The sequence below is a fragment of the Lepidochelys olivacea genome, assembly GCF_965140295.1.
Source record: "Lepidochelys olivacea isolate rLepOli2 genome assembly, chromosome: 4".
Taxonomy (NCBI): domain Eukaryota; kingdom Metazoa; phylum Chordata; order Testudines; family Cheloniidae; genus Lepidochelys; species Lepidochelys olivacea.
Window position 1 is genome coordinate 25960468 of NC_140414.1, and position 15570 is coordinate 25976037.

The 15570-nt window shown below is 43.5% G+C and overlaps 1 protein-coding gene across 1 annotated transcript; it reads right to left on the bottom strand.

Annotated features, from left to right (window-relative positions):
- Positions 1–311: 311 nt before the first annotated feature.
- Positions 312–11949, bottom strand: LOC311520136 (flavin reductase (NADPH)-like). Its single transcript, XM_084627397.1, has 5 exons — positions 11587–11949; positions 8959–9100; positions 7662–7863; positions 6085–6252; positions 312–622 (listed from the first exon to the last, which is right to left on the bottom strand). The coding sequence occupies exons 2-5, from the start codon at positions 9091–9093 to the stop codon at positions 465–467; spliced, it is 663 nt and encodes a 220-aa protein (XP_084483523.1). The 5' UTR covers positions 9094–9100; positions 11587–11949; the 3' UTR covers positions 312–464.
- Between the last annotated feature and the right edge of the window lie 3621 nt (positions 11950–15570).

A 15570-nucleotide genomic window follows, 5' to 3' on the forward strand; every position in this document is an offset into this window, starting at 1 on the left:
ACAGTGAGAAGAGAATCAGGTCTAACATTTGTGGTGATGGAGTATCTGAAGCAGTAAATGTCTTTTGTGAGTAGTTATATGGTAAAGTAAAGCTGAGGCATTTGATAACTATAGAGAACATTTAGGGCTGAATTTAATGGAGATGTGGAACACCCAAAGCTCTCACTGACTTCCGAGGCAATTACTGGTGCTTATCACCTCTGAGGACTGAGTGAAAATTATTCTTTTGTGACAAGACAAGCGAAGATTCAAACAAACTGTAACTTCTTTAGCCAGGTTCTTTGGATATTAACTTGATCCTGAATACGTAATGTATGATATCGTATTTTAATATTTTATTGAAATTTTGCCTTAATAAAATTTTCTTTTCAAAAAGTCTATCTTGTGTCATAAGTGCTTGATCGTTCTTTGCCGCTGCTCTGGGGTTGGTACTTATGTTATCCTGCCAAAGAAAAATACAACCTCTAGTTGGTACACATTGCCACTCCTTTTTTTATCCATTCGTTACTGTTGAGGAGAGACAGCATGAAGCGAGCTACATCCCCTCTTGCCACTGAGTTGGTTACCGGGTAACCATTTGGATCAGGAACGAAATAGCCTTCATGAGTCAGGATTTCTTTGTCTGTAGGAGAAAAATATAAATGGATATGAACTGTAGGTGGAAAAAACAGACTTGCAGAGTCAAAACATTACATTTCAATTGATTCTCACCTGCCCAACCCCAATGTAAGTACGAAATATCAAGTTAATTTTAAGCAACAGCTATAGAAAGGTACTACTAGTCTGTATCATTGACAAATCAGGAAATACAGTGGCCACTCTTAAGTATTGCCAGTTGCTTTAGGTCAGTGGTTCTCAACCAGAGGCTCGGGGCTCCCAAGCAGGTTTCAGGAGGCCCACCAAGCAGGGCCAACATTAGAGATGCTGTGGCCCAGGGCAGAAGGCCGAAGCCCCACCACATGGGGCTGAAGCCTGGGGTTCCAATCCCTGCCATCCAGGGCTGAAGCTGAAGCTTGAGCAACTTAGCTTCACAAGGCCCCCAGTGGCGTGGGACCCCAGGCAATTTCCTGCCTGCCACCCCTTTATGCTGGCCCTGCCTTTTATATGCAGAAAAATAGTTGGTTGTGGCCCAGATGGGCAGTGGAGTTTTTATAGCCTGTTGAGGGGGTCTCAGAAAGAAAAAGGTTGAGATCCCCTGCTTTAGGTAACTAAATAACTTCAAGGACTTCTGCAAGATGTGTGATAGGCTAAGTCTAGCGACATCACCTCCCTCCCTCCACCCGAAGACTTCCATCACTCGATTTATGTCTTCCTTTCTATCTTCTTGCTCTCCTTTTCTTCCTATTACAACTCCTGCTTAACCTTCAGGTAGCCACCTAAGAGGACAGATCCTCAGCTAGTGAACACTGATTGAAGTCACAGGAGCACTACCAACTTCCACCAGCTGAAGAGATCTATTACATAGCAATAATGAACGCACCAAGTGTGGTAAGTAATCACCTGGTCTAGTGTGTTACTATCAAGCTATTTTTTGCTTCTACACAGCATTTTTTATCCTTGTAGTACATTAAGAGGGAATTTTGCTCATTTTCAGTTTACTTCCTTACTGCACTTGTACTCATTTAAATTTCTTAAAATAAAGTCTGAAAAACAACAACTTCTAAATAACATTACCTTAGTATTTGCCACATTAGTAGTAGTCTCTATATCACTATCTTATTTATTTGTCTGGAGGTCTATTCTATAACAACTAGTCTATATTATTTATAAAGTAATTAGCCACCCTGAAGCAGGATCTGCCTCACCTTACCCTTGGATCAAAGACTATTCCACACATTTGCCTGCAGCACATCATTACCTAACCTCCCTCCAGAAAAGCCTATTAAAATCTCTTTGGAAGTTAGACAAATGTTTAAAATGGGTCCTGTTACTGTTTTATGGTGGAGCGAGGAAGGTTGAAGTGGCAACATTTCCCAGTTATAAAACGTTGTTCAACATTGCGGAGAGACTGCATTAGCTGGTTTTGGCTAAGAAACAGCGTACAGCAGGTAAACAGTGTTTTTGACAAGTGTCTATCCTGCAAGGGAGTTTTGGTTAAGACTCCAACTCATTTATTTTTCAGTCTCGTTTTTATTGTAAAAATGGAAGCCAAATTCTGCTCACAGCTATGCCAATGTAAATCCAGAGTCACAACACTGAAGCCAGTTGACATTCTCTGGATGCATCAATTGTAGCAGGTTTATAAACTGATATGGTGTAAAAAGTTACCATCTGGTTTTTCCATCTCTCCCAGACCGAGAGAGTCATAGCTATGACAGGACAAAGAGCTTCTCCTCAAGGGAAATGTAATAGCATAAAAAACTTGTTTCCTGATAGCATTTGGCTTGATGGATAAACATAAACATGTTCATTTTTAAATGGGGAATTTAAGTTGAGGCTGAGGTCCTGGGAGAAATGAGCTCAGATCCAAGTAGAAGCTCCCGGAAGCAGCAGCATGTCCCTCCTCCAGCTCCTAAGCGGAGTGGCGGCCAGGCGGCTCAGCACGCTGCTCTGTCCGCAGGCACCGCCCCTGCAGCTCCCATTGGCCATGGTTCTCAGCCAATGGGAGTTGCAGGGGCAGCGCTTGGGGCTGGGGCAGTGTGTGGAGCCACCTGGCTGCCCCTACACATAGGAGTGGGGACATGCTCCTGTTTCCAGGAGCTGCACGGAGCCACAGCACGCATGGAGTGGGGCAAGCCCCAGACTCCGCTCCCCAGCAGGAGCTCAAGGCCCAGATTAAAATGTCTAAAGGGCCAGATGCAGCTCCCAGGCTGTAGTTTGCCCAGACCTGAGCTAGAGGGTCAAGAGCTTTTGCCTTTAGTGCTGATTAGCCCAAGATCCCAGCTCTGTGACAGGTTCAAGTGAAATTAGATTTTACGTTTAGGTAGAGTAAACTCCATTGTTTTGATAACAATCTTTACTTAAAATGTGGGTGCACCCCAGCAATAAAGTCCACATGGTGAGATACCTTGCTGTATCCCCCTCTTGTTTCCCATTGTGCTCAAAAAGGCCTGTATAGAACTACCGTGTATAGGTTTCTGAGTAGCAGCCGTGTTAGTCTGTATTCGCAAAAAGAAAAGGAGTACTGGTGGCACCTTAGAGACTAACCAATTTATTAGTGACTTTTATCAACAAGCTGTTGACAAGCTCCAGCTCTGGGGACCAGTGGGGAGGACTTAATTAAAATAACTCATTCTTAATAACAGTTTGCTGTGGATTTTACTATACTGCAAGAACGCAGTGAGATCTATTTCCTCCCGCCCCTCATTTGCAACAAAGGTCTTTTTGTTAGTTTATTAAGCTACTATGAAGCCTCACCAATAAGGCTGACATTATTTTTCTAACTCATTTACAATGATCACAGGAAAACAGTTAATTCCATGAATTTCTGGAAGGTACACTTTACAAAGATTAAACTGCTCCATGATCAAATAAACCACTGGGATTATCCCCAGCAAAACAGCTTTGCTTGTTGATATGCTATCAGTCCTCGAATATCCTGTTTTTCTCTATGCATTAACTGCTGCTGCTAGTCTTATAAAATTAACCACATGTGTTCTGTTAATAACTGGAGGCCTGATCCTGTAAGGTGGTAACTACTCCCACAAGGTGCTGAGCACTCTCCAGGGTGCTCAGCATCTCCTAGGAGTAGCTCAGTAACCCACAGGATTGGGATCTAAGCCCTTGATCCTGCAAACACTTAAGTACATGTGGAACTTTACTCATGGGATTAATCCTAGTGACTGCAATAGGATTACTCATGGGTGTAAAATGTGTAAAAGTGTTGAAGGTTGGGGTTTACAGGTGTTTTATTAATATGATAAATAGGGTTTTCAATTAAAAACACAAAGGTTTGCTAATCTGGGGTCTGTATCCTTCACAGGATCTGAAGAATGTAGGGCCCTGAGGAGCTATACTGCTATACTGAAAGACGTTTAGGACCGTTTTTTGTTTTTTTTTAAAGCCCAGTTATGTGTGCAAAAATTCATAAACAATCGTAAGCCTACAGTACACACCAGAGCAGTTAGACATGTAAGTGATAGACTGTGTGTTCAGATACCTCAGTGTGATTGTGACATATATGGACACTAGTGTGACTATACACACAACATTATCACTTGTATGATTCTGACTGGCTGAGTGTGATTTTTATGTGTGAGTACAATTTACAAATGTGATTTACACAGCAGTGCAAACACATTCTTACCAAAAAATGAATCAAGGCAAAACTGTTACTTACAAACTCAGGTGAGAATGACTAAAACATTCACTGAGGTTTGTCAATCTTCCTGGGTCCCTGGTTTGAGTATGGACAAACCTGGGCATAGGGAAAAGCCCTGGGAAAAGTGATCATATGAGGGCATGGCTACACTTGCAGAGGTAGAGCGCTGGGAGTTAAACCAGCCCTTGGAGACCGCAGCAGGGAAAGCGCTGCTGTGTGTTCACACCGTCAGCTGCAAGCAGTGGCATGGCCACATTAGCAGCTCTTGCAACGCCACAGAGAGCAGTGTATTGGTAGCTATCCCAGTGTGCACGTGACTGCAGCATGCTTTTCAAATGGCGGGGTGGAGGGTGTATGTGGGGGGAGAGACAATGTGTTGGGGGAGGGCAGAGAGTGTGTCACATGCTGTCTTGTAAGTTCAGACAGCGGCAGGGGGAAACCCGGATGTCAGCACACGCACGCACACACGCACACACCTCCTCAGCTGGCTGGCAGGAAAGGGAGCTTTGAAAGGGGATATCTGCATGCCTGCAGCTGAATTCAAAACAATGATCAGAGTGGCCACTTGACGTCAAGGGATTATGGAATGTTTCCGGAGGCCAATCACAATGCAGTAATGCAACACGTCATCCACACTGAAACCCTGGTGTTTTCAGATGGGGCACAGCAAGCTCTATGCTTTTCATGGTGGTGGATTACCAGGAGCACTCCAGCTGCAAAGTCCAGGCGCTCTAAGTGCCTTGCCAGTGTGGACACCTCAAGAATTAGGGCACCCGGGGCTGATTTAATGTGCTCTAACTTGCAAGAGTAGCCAAAGCCTGAGTCAAATCAGCCCCAAATTGTTAATTAGAGGTGAGCTTTGCTTTGGAATGTTGGGTTCACAAATTCAGACAAACACAGAGAGGGTACTACTACTACCTTACATGAAATGAAGTCTAAAAGAGATTTGTCTGAACTCTGCTGAACACCCTGGGTTTCACACAGCTCTAGTCTAGTGCTTTATCTGCCGCAGCCATGGCAAAATGAAATTAACAAGAGCTCTACCTTCACACTAGAATGGAAAACTGAACACAACAGGGCTTGATTTTCCTGCATGCATGGCATGAAGTAAGTAACAGGTAAGATAAATTTGGGGCCTGTCTATTCTTTGATACTGTTCCTTCAATTCAGTGTTTTTCCACTTATTATCCTTGACCCTGGTCCAATGCTCCTTGAAGTTTTTCCACTGACTTCAATGGGCACTGGATCAGGTCCTTGGTTAGTAAAGCTTTGATATAGCAGTCCCTGGAAACATAGGCTAAATGATGTAGGTAACATATAATTGATACCCCTACACTGGAAACATTTATTCTCAAATCCATTTAATACTTTCTTTTCCCTCTTTCAGTTTAAAATATTTTGGGCCACCCGAAAGTAATTAACGGTACTAGCTAGATGTCGCTCTGCACTCTTTTCCAGATAGCTCTACCAATGCTCCTCAAGCCTAACTAACAGAACTTGCAAAATACTGAGTGGCCTCAACTCCAAAGGAAAGCTCTTTGGGGCAGGGAGTGTCTTTTTGTTCTGCGTTTGAACAGCACCTTGCACAATAGGGTCTTGGCCATGACTGGGGCTCTGAAGTGCTACCATAATACAAATAAAAACATAGTCAAAATTAAGGCCAATCAGCACCTGCTGCAGGAGGTACTTAACATCTATTCAAAATAAGGACAGTAGGCAATGAGTGGATATCTTCATCACCCATAAGGCCATCAATATTACTCACTGGTTATACTGTCATCAAAGCTTTCCCATAGTTGATGCTGCTACCATAGTTCCTTTACCTGGGGCTGGAACATTTTGAAGTCCTGGTGGCCTCACTACAGTCCAGCTGAGGTCACTGCACTCCTTCTCTAAGTAGTCTTCCATTTGTTTCATGTTGGTAAGCACACTTCTGATGAGTGGCAGGAGGAGAAAACGCACCATGAGTGGAGCATTCTGTCCAGACTCAGCTGTAAGGAAAGAGACATTCTTTTCACTCTTTTCACAGAATTCTTGAATATGAGTTTGGCTATATTGGCTATCACAGCCCTCATGCATCCTCAAGAGATATGGCATCAGTCTAGGTATTGGGACAGAACGGATCCAGACAGGGAAGGTAAACCCAGAGGAGTTCCTTGTGAAGCATAGGAAAGTTGAGAGAGGGCCCCTTTACCATCTTTGGGAGTTTGATTCACTATAGTAAGGGCAGAGGTACGCATTAATAAGGTGAGGGAAGTCTGTAAAGAAAGAGACTGCAGGAGGGAACCAGGAAGCTTAGAGAGAATTTCCAGCAGACCTCAGTCTGTTGTCCTACAGATTTAAAAAACACTTTTTTAATGAAAGTCAAAAGAAGGGTGTTTTCCAGTGTTTAGCTAGCCAATAAAAGAAGGAATTCTAGATAAGCATGATAAACACCTTGGGCCTAGGCACTATAACACCTACTGTATCAGCATCTTCTATCAAATGAGGCTGGTCTGTAATACTGTAAAAGTGGTTCACCAAATTTTCAGCTCTATTTGTAAATGCACCAGACAGGATATATCGTCCAGTCACACGAAATACAATGTAATTTATCATGATCCTTGTAATATTCTGGATAGGCTATGAGGTTTTTGGGGAAAATGAAGCCAAGACAGCCTCTAAAGGAGCTATCCCAGGCGGTATGCAGGACTTTGGGGAATTTTAGTGGGTTCTGCTTAGAAATCCAACAAGAAGGGATATGGGGAACAATTTTCAAAGGCACCTTACTTAGATTGTAAGCCCCTTGAGAAAGGGACTGTCTTTTTGATCTGTGCGTGTACAATACTTAACACAATGTACTCCTGGTCTGTGACTAGGGCTCCTAAGCAGTACAGTAATACAAATAATAAAGTGACTTAAGAGCCTCAGTCCTATTGACTTGTAAGACAATGTAGAAGGTTAGGTCAATTACGGCTTCTGAAAATTTTATCCCTGGTCAACAACAACAGAACTGCTTGTTCATAGATACTAAGGTCAGAAGGGACCATTATGATCATCTAGTCTGACCTCCTGCACAACGCAGGCCACAGAATTTCACCCACCCACTCCTGCGAAAAACCTCTCACCTATGTCTGAGCTATTGAAGTCCTCAAATCGTGATTTAAAGACTTCAAGTAGCAGAGAATCCTCCAGTAAGTGACCTGTGCCCCATGCTACAGAGGAAGATGAAAAACCTCCAGGGCCTCTTCTTTCCTTCAGTACTGAGACTCTTAATTTTCAGTTCAAGGTTCTCAGGAATCTCAGACACTAAAATCCCCTTTACCCGGTAGACAATAGTAACCCCCTCTGCTTCCTTATTCTCTCTGGAGGCAATGCCTAGAAAGATGCACTTGAACAATCCACTGGTTACTGTACTCACGGGAAGTGTACCATGATGTCATGGTTATTACATGGTTCACTGTGGCTAGCCGCATGGCAGCCACTATAGCTTCCATTGAATCTGTGTATCCTGAAATTGCTGAGAAGATCTTGTAGGGGAAGCCCAAGCAGGAAATGACAGCATCTTGACCTTGAAAATGTCCCGACAACAGTTCTGCTGAAAAGATGTTTGCTTCCACCACCTAAAAAGATGTAATAATATCATAATCTTGTCAATACTTCTCTCCCCACCATATCCATCAACATTTCCTTCTCCTGAGGCACAGCGTGATGAAGGGACTTGCCCAGGTTTACTCAGAACCTCAGTGGCAGAGCTGAGAATAGAATTGAGAGACCCTAACTCCTGGCCCACTGCCTAATACACTGGACGGCACTGGAGTTCAGTGCCTTCCAGCTCGACAGACTAATGATACTGACCTAGAGGATCAGGCTCTAGAGAGGACCCAGTCTTCAAGGGCGTGTTCACTTCTTAGTTTGCCTGGTCCAAAGTCAATGCTCTCTTCTCCAAGGTCACAAGAAGTCCAGTCAAGGTGTCTGGTGAAGCTGTTCTCTGAGGCAGTTAGACCCCATTCCTGCAAGCATCTCTTGAGAACTGCTGACTGCTCTCAAATCCCACTGAAATCAGCATTCTGCAGGAACAGAGCCTTTGACAATTCCACCCTTTCAATTCCCAGACCCAAACTGCTGCTGGAGCGCTCATCGTTAAAATTAAAGAAGAAAAGAGCAGGAAACGTGGTATAACATAAAATCTCCTGGGATTGTAGAGATATTGGTTCAGAAAGTAAGGTGGGAATTTCTAATAGGGCAGGAACCTGCAGGTGCTGTATCTGGTTTTCGGAGATCACATGCCACACAAATAATTTAGATGTCATTGGGCAGGCTGACATGTTTTTGTAGAATCATTTGCTCAACCTGAGTTACAATAGCTATCTAGAAAGCTGATCCAAAGCCTACAGAGTCCAATGGAGAGACTTCAATTGAATTCAGCAGGCTTTGGATCGGATCCATAGGCAGTATAAGTACCAGTAGATAAATATAGAATATATTTAGGCCAAGATTAAAAAAAAAAAATAGTGGTCCTCATTGCTTGTATTATTGGTTGCCTGACTTGAGACACATTAAAATGACCACAATTTTTAGAAAGTGCTGAGCGCCCACCCTCTGAAAATCAGGCCCCTCTAAAGTGTCACGTTGAGGTACCCAGAATCACTAGTCACTTCAGCAAACGACCTCATATAGAAAACTATTATCTGCTTAGTATTTAAAAAATGAAATACCTTCAGATTTTTATGTTGAATAGTCAGTTTGGTGACATTCCGCACAAGTGCTGTCACTTCATGGCCTTGCTGTAGCGCTTGTGAGACCAGAAACTGACCAGATTGACCTGTTGCACCAAGAACCAACAGCTTCATAACTTATCTGCAAAGAAAGGGCAAGGTTGAGAATGGTTTTGGTTGTGAATAGCTGCCTGGTATTTACATTTAAAAGGAAAAAAAAAAGGTCTCTAGATGTTTAGGAAGACAGTAACTTTTAAGGTCCAACTGAAGTATCTTGTTTAACTTTGATTTTGGCACAGGAGCTCTCTAGGGACCAGAATATATATGTTACAATGTTGCGGTATGGAGTCACATGACTGCAGGGAAAGCTCTAGGAGAGACTGCTCCTTGGGAAGTACAGCCCTTCACCCACTCCCCGGTGCAAGTGATGGGAATGAACAGCCTGTACTATGTTTTAGCACTATTCAGCCTGCTCCCATCTTCACTGCTGGCAAGTTCTGTAGGCTAGTAAGGATGCTGCGGCAGGACATGAAGGAATCAGTCACTGTAGTCCACCAAAGGCACGGACTGCAATTGTCCCTGGCTCTTGTACAGGATGCAGAAAAGCTTCTTGGTGTGACTCACTCTCATCTGATTCCCTCACCATCACCTGTTCAAAGGCGAGGGACAATCAACCTCCAAGAGTATGTCTACACAGCAGACATTGGCATTCCAGAGCGAGCGAGAACCTAGGTTGACAGACTTGGTCCAGTGGGGCTCGTGCTATCACTCTAAATAAATAGCTGTCTAGACAGCCCTTTGAAGTTGCAGATAGGGCTGGAGCTCGGACTCTGAAGCCCACTCCCCTCTCTAGGCATCAGAAGCATTTCTAGTTAACATGGCTATTCATTTGTTTTGTTTTGAGGCAACTATCTGTCATGGAAGTTATGATGGGTAAAGTGTGTAGAAATATTTACGCACACTGTACGTTTCCAGCAGGATCAAGGGGCAGGTGGGAATCTGTCCTAGAACAACTGCTGCTGCTCATCATTCTTTCTAGCTCCTCCCAGACTTTGCTCCCCATTGCCATTGTTAGTGTGGTGCCTCATACTTCGGGGCATATTGGGCAGATTGCTGCTACAGTATCAATGTATTTACTTACATTTACCTTATAATTAAAAAAGACCCAAGGCCATCCAGAGGTGCACATAACTATTCTACACAACCACATGTTCCTATCCCAGTTACCCAAGTTCTCCCACCCCCATTCCCTGCTTTGGTCTTGTCTTTTATTAAATTGTAAGCTCTTCAGTCTAGGACTGTCTTCCTGCATGGCCACATAGTGCCTAGCACAATGGGTCCCTGATCCTGGATATGAGATCAACATAAGAATGCTTAAGGAATACTTAGCTCCTATATACTTTGCATTTTTGGTCTCAATGTATTTTATAAGGGTGGTTCATTTTACAGATTGGAAAGATGAGGCATTGAGAGATGGGGTGATCCACCCAAACCCACAGAACAAACTGGGAATAGAACCCAGGCCTCCTGACTCTTAGTACAGTGCCCTATAAACCAGCCTGACAAACTGTAACTTTGAGGTACATAGTTTTCAGCAACTCAATTGGCTCAGATTTGTGTTTTTGATTATTTAAATTCCTTTCCTTTTGTACCTGCTCAGCAGGAGGGTGAGTCTTTTTTCTAAGGAAGAGGTGGAGCAGGAGATTGTAGCCACTTCTTCTGTGATGCGAGGAACCACACCTCATTCGCCCAGTGCCTCTCCGTCCTGTGCTGTTTCCTAGATATCAGGCCTGCTGAGTGATCAAGGACCAGACAGCTGCTTGTATCATTCCAGAATGCAGAATCATCCTCTGGAGCCAGGGATTTCTGCTAGCTGCCATTGCTATATTTTCAGATTGAGACTAAATTCTGTGCTTGTGAGTGTACCTGCATATACTATTTATCTTATTTCTTTGCAGGGCTCTCTCTGGAGTTCACCCCTGTGCTGCCCTGTTCCCTTCTGGGGATTGTTTGGAACAGCTATTCCCCATCTGCTTCATGCTCCCCCCACCAGAAACTCCCTCTTTCCCCTATCACCACATACATTACATTCAGAGATACTGCAATGAGAAAAGACTATTAGATCACCTAGTCCATCCCCTGCCACTACCCATTTGTTCTATACACTCCTTAGGTGTCACATCGAGTAGCAGCAGCAGTGGGGCAAGGGATCAGTGAGAAAGAGAGGGCTGCTTATTTACTGGTTTCAGAGTAGCAGCCGTGTTAGTCTGTATTCACAAAAAGAACAGGAGGACTTGTGGCACCTTAGAGACTAACCAATTTATTTGAGTATTAGCTTTCGTGAGCTACAGCTCACTCCGATGAAGTGACCTGTAGCTCATGAAAGCTTATGCTCAAATAAATTGGTTAGTCGCTAAGGTGCCACAAGTCCTCCTTTTCTTTTTGCTTATTTACTGTATCATATAATCAGTCCAGGATATTCCATAAGACTATTCAGTAGGAATTTAAACAGGCCAAGTTCTCCTTGCCCCACCCAGCACCACTTCTATGCTCTTATCTGTCTCCTTGTTGCTGAGAAGTGACTTTTCCCCAGCCCATTCTTGAATACAAACTAAAACAAATACTTACCAAAATCACTTGTTGGAGTCGAGTGATGGGAGATGGCTATGCCCCTTGGTTAGAGCAGTAGCTAGAAGTAGCTCTGCACCAAACTCTCCAGAGAGTCTTACTGCATTTGTGTATGGGAGGCCGGAACTGGATTCAGGTTTCCTTTTCTGTCATGTTCACACTAAGTTCTCCACACAAAATCCTCTGAGCATGTATGTATTGACCCCTCCTCTTCCTACCTCCTACAGGCTCTGCCTCCCTGATTGTTTTACTTGCCTAAAAATAATGTCTTCATTACTTTTGGTTTGTTTTTTACGCATTTTGAGGCTTATCACTAATTTCCCACAGTCCAGCCCCATTCCCTTCTATCTATTACAACATGAACAATCCTGCTAATGCAGCAGAAAGTCACAGGCAGCGAGCCTGCAGTGCTGGGATGTTGCCACGCCTCCAGTGTCTTGTTACACACAAGTTATGCAAGGTGGAATGAAACCCATCAACCACATTAGCTAGGCTTCAGAGTAACAGCCCTGTTAGTCTGTATTCGCAAAAAGAAAAGGAGTACTTGTGGCACCTTAGAGACTAACCAATTTATTTGAGCATAAGCTTTCGTGAGCTACAGCTCACTTCATCAGATGCATACCGTGGAAACTGCAGCAGACTTTATATATACACAGAGAATATGAAACAATACCTCCTCCCACCCCACTGTCCTGCTGGTAATAGCTTATCTAAAGTGATCATCAGGTGGGCCATTTCCAGCACAAATCCAGGTTTTCTCACCCTCCACCCTCCCACACAAATTCACTCTCCTGCTGGTGATAGCCCATCCAAAGTGACAACTCTTTACACAATGTGCATGACAATCAAGTTGGGCTATTTCCTGCACAAATCCAGGTTTTCTCACACACACCCCCACCCCCATACACACACAAACTCACTCTCCTGCTGGTAATAGCTCATCCAAACTGACCACTCTCCAAGTTTAAATCCAAGTTAAACCAGAACATCTGGGGGGGGAGGTAGGAAAAAACAAGAGGACACAGGCTACCTTGCATAATGACTTAGCCACTCCCAGTCTCTATTTAAGCCTAAATTAATAGTATCCAATTTGCAAATGAATTCCAATTCAGCAGTTTCTCGCTGGAGTCTGGATTTGAAGTTTTTTTGTTTTAAGATAGCGACCTTCATATCTGTGATTGCGTGACCAGAGAGATTGAAGTGTTCTCCGACTGGTTTATGAATGTTATAATTCTTGACATCTGATTTGTGTCCATTTATTCTTTTACGTAGAGACTGTCCAGTTTGACCAATGTACATGGCAGAGGGGCATTGCTGGCACATGATGGCATATATCACATTGGTGGATGTGCAGGTGAACGAGCCTCTGATAGTGTGGCTGATGTTATTAGGCCCTGTGATGGTGTCTCCTGAATAGATATGTGGACACAGTTGGCAACGGGCTTTGTTGCAAGGATAAGTTCCTGGGTTAGTGGTTCTGTTGTGTGGTATGTGGTTGTTGGTGAGTATTTGCTTCAGGTTGCGGGGCTGTCTGTAGGCGAGGACTGGCCTGTCTCCAGCAATACAAATTGCCACTGATACTGATTGCATCTAGACACTGTTTCTGGGACTTCTCTGACATGGGGTCTCCATTTTTCAAGAAATCCTGATTTTGCAGAACAAATTTGTAGAACCGTGGGGTCTGCTGCTGCCGGAGCACATTGATTACTCTTTGGGGTAGTGCCTAGAAGCCTCAGTCAAGTGGGGACCTGGGATGGGTATATAAACACCACAGTGGCAGTGACAGCGGGAGGGGGAGCCAGAGAGCTCAGTTAGCACATTCTGTGGCACCTGGAGTGGAGAGGCAATGAAGGATTAGAGCCAGCTGGGGAGAGCCAGGCCAGGCTTCCTATAAGGGAAGGATTGCAGGGTAATAGGGGGAAGGAGATGTAGAAGAAGAAGAAGAAAGGTTGGGGTGGGTTTAGATTTACCTGCTGGAAAAGGAACTGTGGTGAGGCCTGTAGGAAGGAGTTTGTAGTGTGGGACTGTCCCTGAAGTATCTGGATAGCTGGTGCAAAAAAGAGACTCCTAAAGCAGGTAGGGAAGAAAGAAGCCCTGTTAGTCAGCAGCTCAGGCAAAGCTAGGCATTCAAGGAGACAGCTACAGGGCTCAGTAAGATAGGGAGACAGAACTCTGCAGAGCCTGAGAGTAGGGTAATGAGTCTGCAGGGAACTAAGTCCAGGTAGGGTGGAAGAGTTGTTGTTCCTCTGTCTTTGGACATTGTGTACCTGGGAGGGGTAGGTATGTCAACACTACAGGCAGGGGTGTGATTTGCAGCTCATGTAGATAAACCTGTGTTAGCTTGTGAAAATAGCACTGAGGAGGATAGGCCTACGTCAAAGCTCATAAAAATAATGCTCCTTTAGCTGCACCTATGCCATTATCAACAGCTATTTCTGTTGCTCCACCTACATGTGTGACAAATTAAAGATATCAGTGTTCCTGCCCTGAGGTGATTACAATATAATGTTGAGACGCTTGGAGGAAGAAGACAAACACCATCTGGGGAAAAGGGCGTTGGGAAGATGGAAGCTAGAGGCATGAAACAATGTAGTTGCTGATGCAGTATTTTTTTCTTCTGCATAGTAAAGTTTCAAGGCTGTATTAAGTCAATGTTTAGTTATAGACTTTTGAAAGAACAACCAGAATGTTTTGTTCAGAGGTCTGAACATTTCAGAGTTACAGACAACCGCCATTCCCAAGGTGTTTGTAACTCCGAGGTTTTACTGTATGTTTACTAAAAAGAAAAGGAGGACTTGTAGCACCGAGACTAACCAATTTATTTGAGCATAAGCTTTCATGAGTTACAGCTCAGTGGGCTGTAGCTCACGAAAGCTCATGCTCAAATAAACTGGTTAGTCTCTAAGGTGCTACAAGTCCTCCTTTTCTCTTTGCAAATACAGACTAACACGGCTGTTACTCTGAAACCTGTATGTTTACTGTAGTAGATATCTTGCGCAAGGGATGGTACCTCTTCTGTAGATAAACCTCTTTGAAGCCAAGGCATGACCACACATAAGTTAATTATTTACATTACGATACTGAGGGTAAATATTTCAAAAGCATCTAAGTGACTTAGAAGCCCAAACCTCATTGTATTCCTGGGAAGTAAGCCACATTCTCCATTCCAACTTGTGTCAAATGTTGCTGGTGGAATTAGAACTGGAAGCCACAAACTCTCCATGGTGCTGTTGTCATGAGGGAGTAATTATTTATTAACTTTTATAGCCACATGCATTTCTAGGACAGGTTTTCAGTGAAATACTTCATTGATTTTTTTTTAAATGTATACAGTAAAACTGCTTTGAAGACTTGTGGGAGGTACACACAAGGACTTTGGTGAATTCATCTGAGTTGTTATCAAGGAAACATTTAGTTGTTACGTGAGATCATCCAATATCCGTTTACTGGATGTTTCAAAAATTAGGATAAACACCTTAAAAATCATATTCCTTTGCTTTTTGGGCTTCCTGAATCTGGAAATCTTTGCCCACCAGATTTATTGATTCTGAGTTAATAGTCTTAAATGTAACATAAACTGGATAAAAAGATAAAAACGTTCCCTGTAAATCTCATGCTACTGAGCCCTTCTTGCACTTTGTATTTTGTGTATTGATTTTAAAGCACCTTGAGATGCACTGGGCTCATGAAAGTGCTAATTCAATTAACTTTGGATTGGAATTTAATGATAAATCCCAGTCTCTCCACTCTGGACACAAAGTCACGCCAATTTAGGGGAGATGTGGGATGACTGATTGGACCAGGTGGGTGTGGTTGGTGGATGGAGTCTCTTGTTCATTGCTGTGAATCCAACCTATGAACTTAAAACAATGTTTAGGTTCGAAGACATCGGTGCTGATGCCTCCAGAGGTTGCACTTGCAGAGTAGCGAAAGACATTGGCTGTGTATGACAAAAGCTAGAAACATTTCTACATTGAATTCATC